Source organism: Adiantum capillus-veneris, chromosome 24 (assembly GCF_014529385.1).
Source record: "Adiantum capillus-veneris isolate H3 chromosome 24, ASM1452938v2, whole genome shotgun sequence".
Lineage (NCBI taxonomy): Eukaryota > Viridiplantae > Streptophyta > Polypodiopsida > Polypodiales > Pteridaceae > Adiantum > Adiantum capillus-veneris.
Window position 1 is genome coordinate 100,959,991 of NC_140954.1, and position 21,245 is coordinate 100,981,235.

At 44.3% G+C, this 21,245-nt stretch overlaps 1 protein-coding gene across 4 annotated transcripts; it reads left to right on the plus strand.

Annotated features, from left to right (window-relative positions):
• The first annotated feature begins 748 nt into the window (after window positions 1-748).
• Window positions 749-20,492, plus strand: LOC147426857 (uncharacterized). 4 transcript variants are annotated; one of them, XM_086498644.1, is made up of 9 exons: window positions 749-1,995; window positions 2,150-2,370; window positions 2,477-2,635; window positions 2,728-2,758; window positions 2,867-3,002; window positions 3,085-3,168; window positions 3,263-3,426; window positions 20,036-20,140; window positions 20,244-20,492. In XM_086498644.1, the coding sequence occupies exons 1-7, from the start codon at window positions 831-833 to the stop codon at window positions 3,327-3,329; spliced, it is 1,863 nt and encodes a 620-aa protein (XP_086354770.1). In that variant the 5' UTR covers window positions 749-830; the 3' UTR covers window positions 3,330-3,426; window positions 20,036-20,140; window positions 20,244-20,492. The 4 variants fall into 4 exon arrangements, with proteins under 4 accessions (XP_086354770.1, XP_086354769.1, XP_086354768.1 ...); XM_086498643.1 differs by having other exon boundaries at window positions 20,049-20,140; XM_086498642.1 differs by having other exon boundaries at window positions 20,036-20,492.
• The last annotated feature ends 753 nt before the right edge of the window (window positions 20,493-21,245 follow it).

Consider the following 21,245-nt stretch of genomic DNA (forward strand, 5'->3'; position numbering starts at 1 on the left):
ATACTCACTCGGTGAACATTTAGGACCGATTGAGACTGTAGTCGAGTCCAAGTAGTCTCACACCTTCCCTGTTTTTATTAAGTTTTGGCACTAGAAATGATTGGGCTCAAAGTTTATTTTTGACCTTGACATAACACCGAATGAGATTGGACCTTGTGGCTAGAGGTAGCATCTTCTTTTGGGTGGTGTCTATTCTACCCGCTACTTATGATGAGAAGGTGATGGACTTTGCGTTCATCCAAGGGTATGAGGCTGTCCATTCCATGGTAGGCCCGAAAGCCATTTTTGTTTGGGTCCTCTAACCACTTTCTACTTGTAGCTCTTACCAGATTTGTGCCCTACGAATCCTCACGCAAGTGCATACACCTAACAAAGCAAAAATGCAACGCTCTCCACCGAGAATTGAACCCTCAAGGGCCACGAGATCGAGACAGCAATGCTAGCCTAAGCCCTACGAATCCTCAACGCTCTCCATTGAGAATCAAACCCTCAAGGCCCACGAGATCGAGATATCAATGCTGGTCTAAGCCACTCGGCTATTTTCACACGATCTTGCAACTTGGCCATTGATAAAATTTAAAAAACACTGCGTGCATCCCCCCCCCCCCTCTCTGTCGTATGCCTGGCACATCGGGTTACTCCTTGCCTCCTTCCTACAGTGTTGCCTTTTCCTTTGAATCCCAGGGCATCCCAAAAGATCCCAACTAATTCCACTTTTTGCTAAATCGTTAGGCTCCTCTTCTGCTTGGCCCGGCAGTCTGAACCCAGCCACCTATCTGTCGTGCCATCAACTTTTGCGACAAAGCACCCGATATCCCGCCATTTTTGTCATGATACCTCCGCCTTCTCAACCCCCCTCACTCTCCGGCGCCGCTTCGTCACCATGGTCTTCGGATGTTGTGGATGCTCACGTATCCTCTGACATTTCTGCAGCTTCAACCCGGCAATTTCTCAACGCAGAAGCTCGATGTAGCGCCGCCCAAGCTTTGCCTAGTTCTTCAGGTGCATGCCATGTTCGCTTTCCTGGTACTTCTCTTGCTTCGCCGTATTCCATGACACCTTCGGTCTGCTGCTTTCCGGACATGGCGGACTCAAATAAGAGGCCTTGCAAGGCAGTTGAAGCATCGAATTGCAGATGCAGGGTTTCAGTTTTAGGATGTTACCACGTTTTTGACCCCAGGTTTAGAGTTTCTGCTTTTACTGGACATGGCCAACGGGTGCCTTTTAGTGCAGAGCTTGAGCAGATTGAAGACGGTGATGAGTCAATGTTGCAAGTGAAGAAAATAGCTTCTAGAAAGATGAAAAGCGCAGAGGAGCTGCATTTTGAAGCAATTGAAGGTTACTGTCTCAGATATGAGAATGAGGACAATGCTTACTATGAAGGGGATGCTGGCGTTGTTGATTTTGAAGGAGATGTTGCACCTGTCTATACGGCTTCACTGGACGATAATGCCTTCAAGACTCCCATTAATGAAAACAAGTATCTGGATGCGTCAGGGGTCGTGCCATGGAGCAGTGATGGGGGTTACTCCATAATCCATTCGAATGGAAGCAAAGCGGACACTCTATCACCAAAAAATGTATCATTCAATGACGAAGAATTACAGATGCCCGGAAAGGTATCTCAATCATTGCGAACTGCGAATGTAAGTGGCATTGATGGACCCAAGGTCACACGTGTGATTACTGAAAATGGTGAAATGGCAGCAGTTTCACAAGACGAGGGCTCTGCACGAAAGCTCACAAGGAGAAAAACTGTTAGGGCCTGCAGTTTGAATAAGTTTCAACATAGAGATACCTTGGATGAAGAAGCTGAGCAGAATCAGATTTTCCAATCTCAGAACAAAGAGCTGAAATCCAATGAGGACAGCTCAAACTCTGACAGAAGTGGTGATTTAAGTGAGGAGCAGAAGATAAGAATGGAGCTAAATAAGGCAGCTGCACTTGCTAGACGCCATATGCGTAGTTGTGAAGATGCTGTTGCAGAGGCTGAAGGTTTGTAACTTAGCTTCTCCTTCATTATTCTGTTCCATTCATGTAGTTTCCTGAGCTTCAAGCAGAAGCAAAGTGCTTACCACTTCAAATTGATTAGGTTAAAGCACACCCTCCAGCGATTGGTTGTCATTTGTTTGATGTTTGGTTTCAACAGCAAGAGGTTTGCCCTTCCCAAAATTTGCAAGCTTGCTTGTTGAAAAATCATGGGCGGAATCTTTAAGCTCAGAATTTCAGAAGCCGTATATGGAACGCCTTCAGCAGTTTGTTACTCAGGAAGCGGCTGGGCGGATCCCCATCTACCCACCTCCAGCTAAGCTGTTCAATGCTTTCAATTCCTGTCCCCTTGACAAAGTGAAGGTTGTGATAATTGGTCAGGTAGATATCGCGATCTATTTTGAGTGTTGTGTCTTTTTCCCTCCCCATATTGAACATGAGCAAATACCATTTGAGTAAGAACCTTGTCTGCTTGTGGAATGTGCAGGACCCTTATCACGGTCCTGCTCAAGCTATGGGTCTGTGCTTTTCAGTTGAAAAAGGCGTTAAACTCCCATCTAGTCTAACAAATATATTTTTGGAGATTCAAAGTGACCTAGACTTTGACTTTCCCTCACATGGGAATCTTGAGAAATGGGCCCATCAGGTTGGATTCAAGAAGTCCTCTCTTGAATCTGCTCATTTTGATTCTTCCTAACACAATCTTTCTCTCATTGCCTACAATATGATGTGTTGCAGGGGGTCCTTCTGCTGAACACAGTACTCACAGGTAATTTTTTTGACCTTCCCCCTCGTGGCTTCTTGTCACACTTTTCCACTTTCAAAGTCTCGTGACTATGGTCCATTTTTTATGATCTCCTATGTTTTTGATCAACAGTGCGAGATCGTCATGCCAATTCCCATGCAAAGAAGGGATGGGAGCTTTTCACAGATGCTGCAATTCGTACAGTGGTACAACAAAGATCCGGTGTTGTTTTCCTTCTTTGGGGTAATCAAGCCCAAGAGAAGCTAAGGTGCCCCTCTGATGTCATGACCCTATCTATTTTCTGCACTTGTTCTGTATCAGCATCACAATTGCCCCTTTTTGATGGCCAGGCTTATTAACAAAACAAGCCATCACATTCTAAAGGCTTTTCACCCTTCAGGAATTTCAGCCCACAGAGGGTTTTTCATGTGCAGGTTTGTTTTCTTGTAATGCTGGTGATAGTTTTTTATTTCAATGACTTGTTTGTTGAGTTGGTCCTCATGCTTGAGATTATTGATTATTTTGCAGACATTTCTCAAAAGCAAATCAATTATTAGTAGATGAAGGTTTGCTTCCTATTGATTGGCAGCTGTAGAAATTAAAAGCACGGACATATTCTTGCAAGTTCTTGTTGGATCAGACCCTTGAGATGTTTGCAGTTTGAACTCTCGAACCTCATGAACAAAAATAAGGTAAGCAACTTGGCTGGTTACTTAAATTATATTGGTTCTAAGAGAATGGGTATACCCACCTAAATAGGTACACTCACAAATGCAAGTTTACCCAACATTTTTGAGCCATTCAAATAAGTGGTCATTAGTTTTTTCCCTGTAATTGGACGACACAACGTGACAGGTGGGGAATAATCAATACAAACTTGGAACATAATCGGAACTTGTGCAACACTGTACAAGCGAACGGCTGCAATGAGAGGCAAATTTTCCCTCAAAGATGATTGGCCTCAAATAGGCCCCCCAGGTGGTATTTTATCCTTAGCAAAGTGTACAATCTGCTCGAAGAGCCCACTCTCAGATGGCCCTTCACCTATAAGTCACGTTGTTAAAAGCAGTTCCTTAAAAAAACATCTTTCCAAAAAGCAGCTTGTTGACTTTCTACCCATGTGGGGTTTCTCACAAAGAGCATTTGCAATGCTGCCCTATCGTGTCAGATGCAGCGAATTGAGAATTCACACTTTCCACAATTCTTTGTTCTTTCCTTGCGTTAGTGAATGCAACTTTGCGTCAAGAAGGGTTCCTTTTAGATGAGATAAAAAGGGTTCCTTCATCCTTAGATGTCTCCTACGGTTTGTTATGGGTTGTTTCCCCATGATTTCATTGTGCACCCATCAGGTTTTCCCCATATTTCTTGTATACGGACCGATGGTCGATTTTATGTAATGCAAAGGATCAAGCCCCACTTTTATTGCCCGCGCGCGCGCGCACACACACACACACACATTGTGGTACTTAAATATAGTTTCTGGCTTTTATTTTTTAACTTCACCTCCTGACCATGGGACTAGGCCCGTATCTAGTACCTGCAAGTAGGTTTTTACTTAGTGGTTTACTACCCTACTACCATTACTTGCCGTGAAGGCGCAAGGACTTTCTCTCTACAACCATAGGCGGCCTCACTGTCGCGTAATGCAGCCGGTACAGTTTTCAGCATTCTGTAAGCGCAGTAGAACCCCTGAACCTCGCAAATCTCACCTTCCCGTAGCAGATCCTTGCCGCACGGTTAGATTCCGCAAGGTTTACAGATTCAGCCCGAGGTTTCAGCATCTGCATTTTCAGCACGTCGTCGTCGCCTCATCGCCATTGACATCGTCACTTACACAGAGTCAAAATTCAGCAGATAAAGATTTGCAGATTTCACCCCTTAGCGATTTCAGTTTTCAGCCCGACTCGTCGTCGACATCGTCGGCAAGTCCAAGCATTGTAGAGATTTGTGCAATTATAAGTAGACCGCTCTCGCCATAGAGAGTGGGGTCCTTGGAGGAGGGTTTAACGTCTCTGGTGTCGTATTCTCTTCTCTGTCTCTCAGTCTCATGCATTTCCATTTACAATGTCCATTCACTTTGTTTGTGTCCATTGCACTATCTCACTAAAGGAACGGAAGGCTCTCCCTTCCATAAGAAAAAGGAACCTTGAGCACAGTTCGGAGCACTCATCTTGAGCAAAGTTCAACATTCACTTCCGCTGCACCTTACATTGGTATCAGAGCTTTGGCAGTGTTCTGTATCACTCAAGGAAAGAACCACAAGAACCACATAATTTTTTTTGCTTGCTGAGGTCGCACGAACCCAAGTTCACTTGGACGTGTCGATTCCTAATCGTGTTTGGAAGAGGGACAGGGAACTCAAGAAAGAAGGGCTTGTCCAACCTCCCCTTGTGCCTCTTTTCACTCATTGAGAGCGGACCGTGCACTTAGCAGCCGGCCAATCGATGTGAGGTGGGAAAAAGCAACCTTGGTGTGAGCGCAAGGCCGCCAAGGGGTGTGCCCACGAAAAAGAGTAGAACTCGGGTGAAGAGAAGATCCTTCTCAAACACAGATTGCAAGCAAAAGAAGACCCTCAAGACCCTCAAGAACCTGAAGACCTCAAGACCCTCAAGAACCTAAGAATCCAAGTTACTCGTGAACTTAAGAACCAAGACCACAAGAACCCACAAGAACCCTTGACTTCAAAATGGTTATCACTCGAAGCGGAATGGCTACTTCGCTTGGAGGTGATGAGCATGAGAGAGGCGAAGAAGAATTTTCCCCACCAGGAGGTTTTTCGGACCCTCCCCTTCCCCATCTACGCCAAGGATTACACTAACTCCTATGAAGGAGTTGACACAGTTGTTTATGGAACGACAGTTAGACCGCGAAGCACGAAAAGCAGAAAGAGAAGCAGACAGAAAGACCTACGAAGAAGTGATGGCAGACATAGATCGTGAATACGAAGAAAGCATGGCAGCCATAGAGCGTGAGTACAACTTGGAAGCCAAAGAAAGACAAGCCAAATTGGATCGCGAAAACAAAGAAAGTCAAGCAGAATTTGATTGCGAGTACAAAGCCATAAAATTAAAGAGCGAAACACATGATAGAGTTGTGGCGACTTTTTTCTCAAGTGCAGGCGTACTTTGCATAGAATCAGGAAAAGGAGCCTCTCTTACTCCCTTCTTCTCCCAAGCAAGACACATGATTTGCATGATGATTTGAATGAAATGCTCAGCATGATGATTTGAATGATAATGATGAGCATGATGATTTGGATGACAATGACAAGCATGATGATTTGCATGATCAAGATGTGATTTCTCACAATCATGATGAGTTGCATGAAGAAGATGTGATTGTTCACAAGAAGGATGATGTGTTAGTTGATACTATCTCTAGTGAAGCTAACCTCATTGCAGAGACGATCAATCACGAAGACCCGATCTTGGCTCTCGAGCTTAGGTCCAAAGAACCCCCTCAGGAAGAACCGATCTTGGCTCTCGAGCCTCGGTCCAAAGAACCCTCAAAAGAGGATTATGTGTTCGCATGATTCATACGCACGCATTGTACGAGTGTTTCATTCGTGATCGTTTCCTGTATTTTAGTCAGCGTCTTTATGTGATCCCTTTTCTTAGGCATGACATATTGTACGTTGAGCACGTTTCACTCATGAATGAGCACGGATGTATGCGGATTATTCAAAAAGCTGAAAAGTATGCATTCAAGGAAGTCACATTGCATGTCTCTTCCTTGGCACGACACAGTCATAGAAAGAGCACAAGCAAGTATGAGCACCACGCATGGGGATTTCCGTTGTGAATTGCCACAATTGATTGATTTAGATCAGAAAGACAAGATTCGATCTCATTGTTTGCATGTATGTGGTGAACGGTTTGGCACTCCGTCTATTTGTTCATCTACATTGTATGCACAGTCTTTGAGGAAGACAAGATTTTTTCCACTCACTTTACATGGAATAGGTATGTTTATGGTTTTGTGTTGGAAGTGGTTTCAAGAATTTTCAGCCATGGAGATTCTTGAAGAAGAAAGAAGCATGACTCTCAACGAAGTTGAAGCATTGAAGGAGCCACAGAAGACTTTGTATCGCTTTCGGCACGGCCCAAAGAAGCAAGCATTGCAGACCTTTATGAAGTTCAAGTACCGCACGACCCACATTTTAGAGTGGGACGGCGAAGAGTCCCTTCCAGGATTCCGGATGCTATTGGCGATCTCCCTCGACGCCATACAGTTTGGTACTAGTACCTCACTTTGAAAAGGAGGGGATGTCACGTGACACATCCAACCCTATGTATTCGTGGACAAGCTACAACACGACAAGGGTTCAGCCAGTCCAGTCAGTCTAGATTTAGAAGTGATCTGACACTTTTGTGAGTCTATTCGCAGACCGTGCATGACCAATCACTTAGTATAGATGCATATCCTCTGGTTGCACACAGCATGATCATAAGAATTCCCATCAGAATCCATCGGAATCCTTCAGGGAAATTTTCCAGTGCATTTAGCCTATTTTCCCTATTTTTGACATTTTTCACTTATTATTTTTAAGTGACTTTTGTTGGAAAGTAGATAGGGCAAATTGATTAAGTTTGTATATAAGCAAACCAAGGCTACCACTATTTGGCAGAAGAGGAAGCAGGAGCACTCTCTCAACAGGCAACTTCTCTGCAGAACCCAAGAGGCCTAGTGTTTTCTGCATCAGCAGGACAACCCTAGCGTTTTTCATCTTCAAGACTAGCCTTGGTGATTTGTGCACAGCAGATCAGCTCGGCGTCATCGCGACACAGTAGATCAGCCTAGTGTTTTGCATTTGCAGGACATCTGGTGACAGCAGAACAGTTTTCAGCCCTAGCGTTTTTGGTTTGCAGATCAGCCTCGGCGTTTTGCAGATTCACCGCGACGGAACACCTAGAAGCATCAGCATTTTCAGTTTTCAGCTTTTAGACATCGCAGAAGAAGTCATGAACCTCGCAGATTTCACCTTCCTGCAGCAATTTCTCGCAGCACTGTCAGTTTCCGCAAGGTTTATAGTTTCAGCCCGGAAAACGCAGATTTCAGCATCTGTGTTTTCAGCGCGTCGTCGCCATCGACATCGTCACCGACATAGAGTCAAAATTCAGCAGATAAAGATTTGCAGATTTCAGCCCGTCTCGTCGTCGTCCTCATCGTCGTCGACATCGTCGGCAAGTCCAAGCATTGTAGAGAGTTGTGCAATCATAAGTAGACCGCTCTCGCCATAGAGAGTGGGGCCTTCGGAGGAGGGTTTTACAATGTCTCTGGTGTCGTATTCTCTTCTCTATCTCTCCGTCTCATGCCCTTCCATTCACTGTGTCCATTCACTTTGTTTGTGTCCATTGCACTCTCTCACTAAAGGAACGGAAGGCTCTCCCTTCCATAAGAAAAGGAACCTTGAGCACAGTTCGGAGCACTCATCTTGAGCAAAGTTCAAACATTCATTCTGCTGCACTTTACATTGGTATCAGAGCTTTGGCAGTGTTCTGTATCACTCAAGGAAAGAACCACAATAATTTTTTTGCTTGTTGCGGTCACACGAACCCAAGTTCGCTTGGGCGTGTCGATTCCTAATCGTGTTTTTGAAGAGTGACAGGAATCTCAGGAAAGGACTTGTCCAGCCTCCCCTTGTCCCTCTTTTCACTCATTAAGAGCGGACCGTGCACTTAGCGGCCGGCCAATCGACGTGAGGTGGGAAAAAGCAACCTCGGTGTGAGCGCAAGGCCGCCAAGGGGTGCGCCCACGAAAAAGAGTAGAACTTGGGTGAAGAGAAGATCCTTCTCAAACACAGATTGCAAGCAAAAGAAGACCCTCAAGAACCTCAAGACCTCAAGACCCTCAAGACCCCAAGAACCCAAGCTACTCGTGAACTTAAGAACCCAAGACCACAAGAACCCACAAGAACCCTCGACTTCAGAATGGTCATCACTCGAAGCAGAATGGCTTCTTCGCTTGGAGGTGATGAGCATGAGAGGCGAAGAAGAATTTTCCCCACCAAGAGGTTTTTCCGACCCTCCCCCTTCCCCATCTACGCCAAGGATTGCACTAGCTCCTATGAAGGAGCTGACGCAATTGTTTATGGAACGACAGTTAGACCGCGAAGCACGAAAAGCAGAAAGAGAAGTAGACAGAAAGGCCTACGAAGAAGAGACGGCAGACATAGATCGTGAATACGAAGAAAGCATGGCAGCCATAGAGCGCAAGTACGACTTGGAAGCCAAAGAAAGACAAGCCAAATTGGATCGCGAAAACAAAGAAAGTCAAGCAGAATTTATCGCGAGTACAAAGCCATAAAAGAAAAGAGCGACCAACACATGAAAGAGTTGTAGCGACTTTTTTCTCAAGTGCAGGCGTACTTTGCACAGAATCAGGAAAAGGAGCCTCTCTTACTCCCTTCTTCTCCCAAGCAACACACACATGATTTGCATGATGATTTGACTGACAATGCTCAGTATGATGATTTGAATGATAATGATGAGCATGATGATTTGGATGACAATGACAAGCATGATGATTTGCATGATCAAAATGTGATTTCTCACAAGCATGATGAGTTGCATGAAGAAGATGTGATTGTTCACAAGAAGGATGATGTGTTAGTTGATACTTTCTCTAGTGAAGCTAACCTCATTGCAGAGACGATCAATCACGAAGACCCGATCTTGGCTCTCGAACCCATGTATGGTAATATTGGCATGAAGCAAGGCTTTCAAAGCAATCAGGGCAGTTTGCGGTGCCACAGGTCAATTTTGGCATGGCTAGTTTTTCCGGACAGCAGCCAGATATGGCACCTTTGATGTAGAATCTCAATGACCAAGGGGCACAGATGGTCCCTGCTACAGTGCCCATGCTGTAGACGCTTCCCTATGACAATTTGGGGCCAATAGAGAAGCCAAAACCATACAAAGGAGGTGCAACTGTGAAGTTCAGCACGTTTAGTGGCTTCGAGGATAAAGCAAATGAAATCTGGACCATTATTTGCAGATTCAACAAGCAAGCTCATTTCATTCCTCTTAGGAAGAAGATAAAACTAGATCAGATGGTACGTCTTTTTATGTGCAATGTCTTTAAGTACCATGGTATGCCATAGTCGATTGTCAGTGACCGTGACCCACATATGACAAGTCTATTCTGGAGAGGCATATTTGAGAATATGGGCACTACGCTTGATCCCATCGTCGTTCTATCCACAGACAGATGGGCAGTCAGAAGAGGCAAATTCTAATGTCTTGGATCTGCTTAAGTGCTATGTGTCAGAGCACAAGGCGAAGTGGGAGCAGTATTTGCCGTTGGTTGAGTATGCGTACAATAATACAATGCATTCTTTAACATGCAAAGCACCTTTTGAAATTGTCGAAGGTCATGTGAAAGTTTCTCCCATTTTGCATACCAAGGAAAAAGATCTTTCAGGCAGATCAATATGTACAGAATATGGATGAAATGTACTAGAAGATAAAGCATGCCCTTGAAAGGACTCAGGCAAAGCAAAAGAAAGCTGCTGATCTCCACCGTTATGAATTGTTATTTTCACTTGGTGATTGGGTACTGTTGCGGTTTGAAAAGGCACGCTTAAAGAAGCGAAAAGGTAAAGAAAGTCTCTTTACAAAGCTTAGTATGCGTTACTATGGGCCTTTTCAAGTAACAGAGAAGATCATGACGTTAGTTATAGGCTGAAATTGCCTGAGAACTGGAAGATTCACAATGCTTTTCACGTGAGTCTTCTTAGACCCTTTATTGGTGATGTGCCAGAGGATATGCCAGTTGAAGAGAAGCCAGAAGTTGAAGAGCTTGATGAAATTTTGGTCCCAGAACAGATCATGGCACACAAGGAAAGAAAAGTCAAAGGAAAGGTTACAAGGCGATATTTGGTGAGGTTCAAGAACTATCCACCTATGGATGCAAAGTGGATGGAAGAGAGTGAACTGTTAGAGTCACCAAATGTATTGCAGCTCTACCTTGAAGCTTTTGGTTTACCACCTACGTACTCTCCAACTCAAGAAGAGCAAAGGTCAAAAGGAAAGAGACCTGCGCTAGAGGGGGGTGATCCAGGAGCTAGCACTTCTCATGTATCTATGGATTTAGTGCAATAGCAGTGTACCCTGCTTGGCAATTGTCCTTGGGGAATAAAAGTTTTGTCCAAAAGTTTGTACAGTGCTATAGAAGTAAGTATGTCTTGTCAGTTGTCAAGAGTACAATAATTGCTTCTAATAAGTACATGTTGACGCATTTTTAAACTGTTGGTTTATTATGCTTGAAAGGATTCGAAGTCTACTAAAAGTTATGGACTCTATTAAAGCCAGTGCCACAATATGAAAGCTATCCACTATGTCAATGGAATAGTCTCACAGGTAGACCATACATGAGTTAACAAGTGCTGAATACACAAGAGTGTTAACGATGAGCATGTATGTCTCGTACCATGTCACCAGGTGTGTACACACGAGAAGATTGACAGCCGTGATATGGTGTCCATGATGTGCTGTACACACTAATGGAATGATATTCATGCAAACGAGGACGTTTGCGATTTCAAGAGGGGGTATGTCACGAGTCTGTGGCAACTTTACTTGTTGATTTCTTTTTGGGGGAAATTTATTTGTTGTTCAAAGCACCCCTCTGGAAATGCCAATGCTCGAGTTGCATGGTGTGAGGCGGACAATGAGAGCCTAGGCCGGACAGCTAGTGAGCACTAAAGTTGGACAAATGGATTAAGGTTAGCCATGGTGGGGCTACAAGTGGAAATCACTTGATAGCTGGCCGTCATTGCATTTTTCTATGTGGTTCCAGTGGTGATTGATGGTCAGATAACCGGTGTGAGTACCGTGGAAGCATCTCCTAAAATTTAGGGAATTGCTATTTTGAACCTGAAAATGTGTTCGCGTCATTAGCTCTGGAATGACCAGGGGAACATTTTATTGCTCTGTTGCCAAGTCAACTGATGCACCAATTGAAATATTTTTAGCCAAGTTGGCCAAAGTCGGAAACTGGGCGAGGTGTCACTCTGTGAGCATTTCTGCCACTTTGGGAGAGCTGGGGCGAGCCTACAAGAGAAAGGGGGCGCGTTTTTCAGCAGCTAGGTGGATTGCAACAGGTGCAAGAGCTATGGAGTGCTTTCTTTCCCTCTTATGCACAGTGCGGTGCCAGGAGTGATGCCTTGCACGCTACGCAGTGCTCTCTCTCTCTCTCTCTCTCTCTCTCTCTCTCTCCTACGAGCAGTTATGTTATGCCCCTCAAGTGGGCTTCTCATTTGATCGATGTACAGCTGTGTGGGTATATGCTTCTATGCCGAGGCAAGAGCCTCTCTGAACAGGAACGGGTGTAGCTGATTGCTACACCAAAGCAGGCACCGGTGAGGGTGACAACCTCACCAAACAGGTGCGATTTCAGCGCTGCGTACACGCTGAATTTGGACTGTTTTGTAGGTGTTAGATGCCGGGAGCATTGGGAACAGTGCCCCACTGTTAGACGACAGTTCGGGGGCTGTTTAGGGCTGAAAACAGCGAGAAAACCAGTAAATAAAGCGTGCTGTAATTACTGTTTTTGCGCAGGAAATAGGGGGTCTATGCTGTTGGAAACGAGTCAGAGCTTGGGAAACTGTCTAGGGCAAGTTTTGGGGTTGTTGTGCTGTCGAAATTTTGCCTGCACAAGTGATATCTAGTTGTAGCTTGGAAGACCGTCCAAAGCAAGTTTGGGGGCCGTTACGTTGCCAGAATTTTGCCTGTACAGGTGCCATCTTGCTGGATACACGTAAAGGTCTCAAGGACTCTGGTTTTTGTAGTCTAGTCCTCATTCCTGAAAGATAATAAAGAAATACCGAAAGGGGCGCCAACCTTTGGGGCCTACAGGTGTCACTGTCTGCTTGGGAGCATTCTAGCTTCCTGGCTGTGCTTTTGTTTGAAGTGTAATTCCAATCTCAATTACATGTTCCTTTTAAGTCACTGTTTTGTGTCGTATAGTCAAGTGTTAAAGAATCGGGTGAAAGCTAACGTCTACCGCCCTACGGGCAGGTTTCACTGACTGTTAGTACCGACGCACTAGACAACACACATCTAGCACTTGTACAAATCGACAGTCACATCACCAGACATCACTTGACATCACATGACAAATCACATTCAAATACATTCCAAATCTCAGACGATGATTGATCGGCAATGTCACAACTTGCTAACGTGTCAAAGCCCTGAAGAATGGGGCCAACTTACAGATGCCGGCCGAGGGGCCTAAATCGTGAGAAGAACAAGTAACAGAAGAAGAAGTCCTACCAACTTATGGGGACCCCGTCCGATGAGGCACTAAGTGACATAAAGGATTCAAATAAAGCTGGACTCCCACACACACACAAAAGACTTGCGCAAAGTGATGACGTGGCAAATTTTAAAAAATTACACTGACAGTGCTTACGTGGTAGGCAGTACGGATTTCCGCGTTTTGCGTTGACTGTTGGCGTGGCAATTGTACGGAATTCCGTGATTTATGTTGGTAGCTTTTGAGTATTGCTTTTGGACTAGCTGCTTTTGCGTTTGAAGGCTTTTCACTGTAAACTGCTCTTAGGGCCTAGGGCATTTAAATATGAGGCCATGGGCTCATTCTTTGGCATGCTTCCTGGAGAAGGTGCAGAGTCTGGAGTACCGGCTTGTACTGTGTTGATGCAATTTAAAGAAATACCGAAAGGGGCGTCAAGGTTTGGGGCCAATGCTCTCTGGGGTGGAATTCTGCCACTCCGTGTCACGTGTCGTCTATCTGTCTCCCTCTCTCTCAGTTCAGTTGTTATTGGAGTGTTAAAAGTCTGTTCAGTTGATTCTTTTTTATTGGCACGTGGTGCCCGTCTTGTGACAGGCAACGTATTTAGTAATCGCATCTAGATCCAATCGAGACCTCACAGATGCCGGATTAACCAATCCATATTGCAATTATGTCTACAGAGATTTATGAGACCGAAATGCTGCAGTCATTTCGTCTTTCAGTTCATGTACTCAAACAATCAAGTACAAATCAATCAGTATCATTTTCGGGAATTCCAGTTCATAAAGTCATACAACAGAATACTGTCAGCCCAGCAGTATCCTTGAAACCTGAAGGGACATAAGTGACTATATTCCAAAATTGGGGTAAGCCGTTGACAAAGGGGCGGAGTGACTCCCCTCTTGTGCAAGCCCATTCACTAGATTCATCCATGCTGAAATCGGGGTTCTATCAGAGTAGACTATGCGAAACCGAAAGCTTCAAGGTAAAGTTCCAAAATCTGAGGAGTATCTGCTAAGTCCTCCTCCTCCATCCACTTCGCATCCAATGCAGGATAGTTCTTGAATTTAACCAAGAACCGCCTAATTGCTTTACCTTTAATCTTTCTATCCTTGTGTGCCAATATCTGTTCTGGAACGAGTATCTTCTCGCTTTCCTCCACTTCGGGTTGCTCATCCGACTCCCCATCATCGGGCACATCGTCTTTAAAAGGCTTCAAGAGACTCACATGAAAAGCATTGTAAATTTTCTAAGTATCGGGCAGCTTCAGTCTAAAGGAGACATCATTTATCTTTTCTTTTGTCTGGAAAGGTCCATAGTATCTCGTGCTAAGCTTTGGAAAAAGCCGCTCCTTTCCCTTTCTCTTTCTTAGGCGTGCCTTCTCAAAACGTAAGGGCACCCAATCGTCTTCCTTTAATTTCAAATCGTGATGTGTCGATCTATTGCCTTCTTGTGTCTCTCCTGAGATTTCGCTAAAGCCTCCCGGACGACCTTGGCAAAAGCAGTGTCCAAGCTCCTCGTGTATTGGTCGGCTTCAAAAATCTTATCTTTTGTGCTTAGGAAGTGTAAGGTGCAGGGGATGTGAATGTTGAACTTTGCTCAAGATGAGTGCTCCGAACTGTGCTCAAGGTTCCTTTTACTTACGGAAGGGAGAGCCTTCCGTTCCTTTATTGAGAGAGTGCAAATGATCACAAACAAAGTGGCAAACACTGTGAATGAAGCTGCTGAGACTGAGAGATAGAGAGAGAAGAATACGACACCAGAATGTTGTCAAACTGTCACAAGGCGGGCACCATGTGCCAATAGAAAAGAGCAGACTGAACAGACTTTTAGCACTTCAATAAAATTTGAATGGTTGATGTCACCATGGTAACTCTTTGAGATGAAGCACCTCTGGGCTGATTTGATGCACCATTTTGATTTGGCTTGATGTAGGTTGTGGATGGCCATCGAGGGGTTGATTTGGGGCTGATTTGCACACCCGATGTGAGATACAAGGACTGAATGCTGGCTGCCCTCAATCATTGAACTTTAGAAAGCATTGCTTTCCTTGCTTATTGTCACAAAGTGATGTCGTGGCATGACTTTATGGACAAAGGCCGGACAAGAGGCGGCCTAAACCCTAGCGAAAGAGGCAAAAGAAGTTTTTACCAACTTATAGAACTCATCCAAGTGGTTAGGCTTAAAAACCTAGCTTTCCCAACTTATGGATCCCGGTCGAGGAGCTTAAGCCCTTAGAAAATAAAACCAGGCACCAATTTGCGTTAAAAAAGTGTTGATGTGGCAGGCTGAATGGACGCTCGCGTTTTGCGGCGCGATTTGCGAAACTGTTGACATGGCAATGTACAGAGGCCCGCGTTTTATGGAATGCCCAGAGGGTGCATACTTTTGGTCCTAGAGCTTTTGGGCATGAGTACTTTTTATGTATATTGCTTTTGGATGGCCAAGGGTCTCTAAATAAGTTGTCAAGGCCTCACTTTTGGTAGATTAGCTTGGGAGCTTGCCATAGAGAGGACCCTCAAACATTGTACTTATTAAAGTTTAATAATAACGAAATACCGAGAAGGGGTGCCAGTCTTTGGGGCCAGTGCATTTGGGCGCGGAACTCAATCGTGCCGTGTTGTCTCTCTCTCTCTCTCTCTCTCTCTCTCTCTCTCTCTCTCTCTCTCTCTCTCTCTCTCTCTCTCTCTTTGAGTTCAATTCAATTGTTTTTCAGTTTATCTCATGTGTGTTGCTCTCGATCTTTGGCTTGGGGTATCCAAGTCTATTACAATGGTATTAGAGCTAAGACGATTCTTCTCCTATGAAGGATCCGATCCCTTTACTTGCAGCACACATGTATTCTGTCAATGATTCCCGTCAAGAGAAAAGTGCTGCACCCGATCACTCGAGTGAAGAAGAAACCAACGGGGATTCCAACGAGAGCTGACCACTCTCCGAGGAATCAGGAGAAGAGTACGGTCTACTCCCACCCTCACCCTTTGTAAGACTGGAGATACAACATCAACAATAGGTTGACAAGTGTGCTCGACAGACGATACGATACTCCAAGGATGCCCAGTGTGCAAAGTTTTTGGTGAAGCATCGACTTGACGAGGTGCACTCTCGATGGCGTGCCACGATCCATTTGCCTCCCAAGTCGGCTCTGGAGAAGAAACCTACACCGGCGGCATCTAGACAAAGGGTGTACTCAGAGGATAAAATTGACAAAGCTGTGGAGCGACGAGTTAGCAGACTAATGAAGACCAAGAAGCAGTCGCAGAAAAAGAGTGCACGACAACTTGGGTCGCAATCTACCTTTGAGGCAGCCAATAAACCGAAGAAGATGTTCACTTTGAGGATGAACTTAGTTTATCATCATCCTCTTTTGACAGTTCAGAGAGTTCCTCTTCCTCTGACACCAATGACGGAAGCAAAAAAGACAGGAAGCAGAGAAAGACTCAAAAAATCAATCAAGGCAAGAAGGCAAAAAAGAGCAGATCCGGCAAGAACTCTCAAAAGCATTCAGACAGTTTGGATGAGGACTCCTCGTCCTCTGAGAGTTCAAATTCAGATGAGTGAATGTACAAGACGAGAGAAAATATTTGTACCAAGAAATTAGTACGACCATCTTGAATATAAGGGTAAGAAGGCCAAGGATTTTAAGGAAGGTGGACAAGCTCTAAAGCTTGATACGTTCTCAGGCTTCAGGGATACCCACAAAGCCCTAGCTTTTATCCAGCAGTTTGACATCGCCTTTTGGGGAGGGTGTTACTCAGAGCACTCCAAGGAATGAAGAGCGGTGTCATATCTGAAAGGGAATGCCCAGACATGGTGGTCTACTCTACTGTCATGCAAGAAAGCCCCAACCAAGTGATTGCAATTTAAACAAGTTTTTACTTCTTGGCTCACAGGGGAATACGAAGAGGATGTGATGACCGCTTGAAATCATCTAAGGATGACCAAGGATGACACATTGGATACCTATTGTTAAAGATTTTGGGATACTTTTCTACTTGTTTTTCCCTTTAAAAAGATAACCTTCGAGCAACAAGTTGAGTGGTTTTGTTGTGGACTTCCCAAAGAGATACGGAGTTATTGTCTGTAAAAGAAGTTTGAGTCCATGGAGCGTCTTATGGGGCATGCCAAACAGGGTTTTGGTATGCATGCTAGCACACTCACCTACCCTACAGATCGGCTTGTGGCAGTCGGAACAGGAAAAGAGTTGTCTAATGGTAAGAAGGAGGGGAAGCAACAGAGAAAGAAACCATCGGGTCCTAGACTGTCAACCGCGTAGTGCGTTGAGTAATATAATGAATCAATTGAAAGAGCTTCTAGAAAAGGGTCTAATTCAGCCCAGTACATCACCTTATTGTTCGCCAATGTTGTTTGTATTGAAGAAAGATGGATCTTGGAGAATGTGCATCGACTACAGAGCTTTCAACAAAATCACCATCAAGAACAGGTTTCCAATACCTAGGATCGATGAAATAATACAGGGTTCTACATGCTTTAGCAAAATTGACTTGAAAAGTGACTATCATTAGATGAGGATCGCTCCTCGAGATGTATGCAAGACCGCATTCAGGACATCCTTTGGATTGTACGAGTATTTGGTGATGGTCTCACGACTGCTCTTGCAACGTTTAATAGGATGATGGATAGGATTTTTAGAGAGTGCCGGTCTTTTGTGGGCACCTTTTTGACGACATCATCATATTCTCCAAGAGTGAGGCAGAGCCAAACACCATCTATTACATGTTTTCTAGGCACTACGGAAACATAGACTGGTGGTTAATGGGAAAAAGAGTGAGATACACTTTTTCTTACCAGAGTACACTTTTTGGGACACATTGTCTCTTCGAAGGGTGTAAAGATGGACTTGGCTAAGGTTGAACAATTCAAGATTGGCCAGATTCGAAGAATGTACATGAAGTCAGCTTTTTGGGCTTATGTTCGTACTCAGGTGGTTCATTTGAAAGTTTGTGGAGATTGCTTCTCCGTTACACAACTTAACTTAGAAAGGGATTCCTTTTTCTTGGGGACCAGTAGAGATTGCAGCATTCAAGACTCTGAAGGAAAAGTTGACGACTGTCCAGTGTCGATTCTAGCGGATTTGCAGAAACCATTTGAGTTTTATTGTGATGCTTGTGGACGTAGTTTGTGGGCGGTCTTAATGCAAGATGACCGTGCACCAGAGCGGGTTGCATAGATTTACGAACAGGAGCTATTGACAATCATCCATGCTCTTACTCACGGCGTCATTTTCTACTTGGAGCAGATTTTAAAGTGTTCACCGATCACCAAAGTTTGAGATACTTCTTGTCTTAGAAACAACTATCAGACAAATAAATGAGATGGGCAAACATTTTGTCGCAGTTTCATTTTCAAATCATCCATGTTAATGGAAAGAAGAACTTGGTGGCAGACGTGTTGTCTCGCAAGCCACATGTATCGGCTATTTCGATGATTCACCATCAGATTTTCGAGGATATGGGTGATCAATATGCCATGGGACCCAAATTTTGCAGACATCTTTGACCGGTTACAGAGTGAGGAGACAGACAGAGGCTATGATCTAACGGAAGGTTATTCAATGCGGAAAACAATGTTGTGTGTTACTCAGGGTTGAGGAACAAGGTTTTGAGAGAGTGCCATTGTCCCACCTTTTGCGGGGCATCATGGCATTGACACCACCTTGAAAGGTGTGGAGACTTATTTCTATTGGCCAAGGCTCAAAAAGGATGTGGACGAGTTTGTTCGTGCTAACGCTAGTGTGCTTTGGGGCTGATCTGGTAGTTTGCTGGCGATTTGTTGGGGGGGGGGGGGGGGGGGGGGGGGGGGGGGGGGGGCTGAAAAACGCTAAGGCTGGATGGAGGTGAAAAATGCCAGGTGGCTGGGGTACTGCAGGCACTGCCCATGTGAGGTGCTGGGGTACTGACTTATGCTTCTGTGCCTGAACCCTGGGGGCTCTTAAGAATATATCACTTGAGGGCTGGGTCGAGCAGTTCCAGATGTCGGCCCCGTGAATTTATCAAATGATGCAAGTCACTTATTACTAAGTTAAAGAGCCTTTAACAAGAGGTGCTTCCTATGCAGTGGACTACCTAGGCTGGGTACTAGTGCTACACTATGGGAACACTCCCTAGTGCCTACATCTAGCGGACACTGGCTGTTGTGCTCATGGGCAATCAGAGGGTGTGCAACTAATCTTTAGTGTTTGGACATGCATGTCCTGTGTACAGGCTCACAAAGGTGCCTGAACACTTCCTAGGTTGTCCTAAACCCTAGAAATAGGAGTTAACTTGTCCACATGCACATAGTGTTAGATGTGCGCGACAAACGAGGGGATGCTGATGAAGAAAGGTCGGGAGCTGGGAGTGATGGTGTTTACAAGGTGTAGGAACAAGGAGCGGGTGAGTCCTAAACCCAGCTCAGTACATCACTTTGCAGGTCGCATAGTTCTAACTGAGTTGTATATGCTTCATTCTAGATTGGTTCAATGTAGGATCCGAGTTCAATCTTGAGCTTGTATTAGGATTTGAAGATTTGCTTTTATGTCTCATCTATGTGTTTTTGTACGAGTCTGGTATGTAGGCATGAAGTCTTTAACCTTGTTGAATATCTTCAAAGTTCATTCCTTGCTGAAGTGTTTATTCAAGTAAGCTTTATTTCTGTTTCTATTTCGCCCATTCTTTGGTCTAGGCATTTTTAAGTAACTGAGATTTTGTTTTTATCTACTTGTTCTTGAACAAATAAGATGGAATTACAATTAGTTTTTTCCTTCATTATTGTCTTTTTTTGTGTGCCTTAAATGCGTTTTGTGCAAGTGTTGTAGCCCCATTTTTTAGTTCTTACGGTCAGACTTTTCCAATCTTGAGTTTGCTTTGGGCATGCTTGATTGGTGTATATGCATAAAACTCATTGCCTACGTAAATGTATTGGAAATTTTTATGTTCTTTCATGCTCGGGGAGTCTTTTTATCATTTTGCTTTTACTGTACTGAGAAAGAGGATAATGAATGGGTTGTTTCATGTATGGATAAGTTGATGCATTTGGTGATAGCTTTATTTTGTAGGTCTGGAACCTCTATTGTCAAAGCAATGTCGACTGTGAAGGCAAGCTGCAAATCAATGGGCTTAGGATCTTTTAAGCAGTCAAGAGTGCTGGGTTGATGCATTTTCTTTTAACCTTCTAAGAATGCAACCAAATTGGTAATCGATTATTGTTGGGATTTCCTACATGATTAGTTCTACATCCTTACTAATTTCAGGCAATCGGGGAGTGGGAGTTGGTTGGAAGTTTGTTACACATTCGAATGTGAAGTCAGCTTAAAGGCCGGAATAGTTGTTTCTAAATGAATTCCAACGTGGAAGTAGCTCAAAGGCAGAATCTTACTCTAGACTTGACATGGAAATGGTGTTTGTGGGAATGCTGCGATGTTTCCAGGCAGTAAATTGAATAAAAGGGTATCGATCGAGCTTTACTCATTTTCGATGGAGTGGGCTTGTTCAGATCTGAAGATGATGCAGTGAAATTGTTTTGTAAATAGGAGTGCTTTTCAATGAGAGTACAAAATATTTTGGTGAAGAAGAAGAATAAGAGACGAGAGATTTTAACGTTGTAGGAACAATCCCAGTAGCCCTCAAAGATCTTATTGGATGAGTTTTGAACTCAAGACCTGATACCCAAGGGAGCTGGGAAGAGATGTTGGGGGCCATCACTGAGTTGGAACAGCCTTCATGGAATATGTACACAAGAAGATTTAGAATTTTTCTCATGTAGGAAAACGGAGTCTTTTTCAGTGATTTTCATACAATGCATAACATCATGAGCTTCTGCTCGAGAGGCACCCCATACCTAGCTAGGTACGATTGGGGGCAGGGGACCGCCGGCCCCCCCACCGGGCCGGCGGTCCCTTGCCCCCAATCGTACCTAGCTATGTATGTGGTGCCTCCCTCACAGAAGCTCTTGATGTTGAGGTAAGTCATAATGTGGGAATTATTATGAGAATTTGTCCAAAACTTCTTGTGGCAACTCTCAAGCACAAAGAAGCTGCTCTCCAATGAGAGTTTGAGGTTTTTTGTTGGGGCAGCCATTTAATAATACCGTGTTTTTCGGCAGCAAGGTGGAAGAGCCTTATGAATTTTGTGACTGTCAAGGAAGATTCATTGAGTTTATTCACTTTATAATGTCTGCACCACAACACAGTTTTAAAAAGGATAATTTTTCTTTTAATCCTTGTTCTTGCTCTATTGGAGGGTAAACTTATTAT

Coding starts and splice junctions, on each gene's coding strand:
- LOC147426857 (XM_086498642.1), top strand. CDS start 831: ATGATACCTCCGCCTTCTCAACCCCCCTCACTCTCCGGCGCCGCTTCG. Junction 2,371..2,476: donor AGGTTGTGATAATTGGTCAG/GTAGATATCGCG, acceptor TGGAATGTGCAG/GACCCTTATCACGGTCCTGC. Junction 2,636..2,727: donor TTGAGAAATGGGCCCATCAG/GTTGGATTCAAG, acceptor GATGTGTTGCAG/GGGGTCCTTCTGCTGAACAC.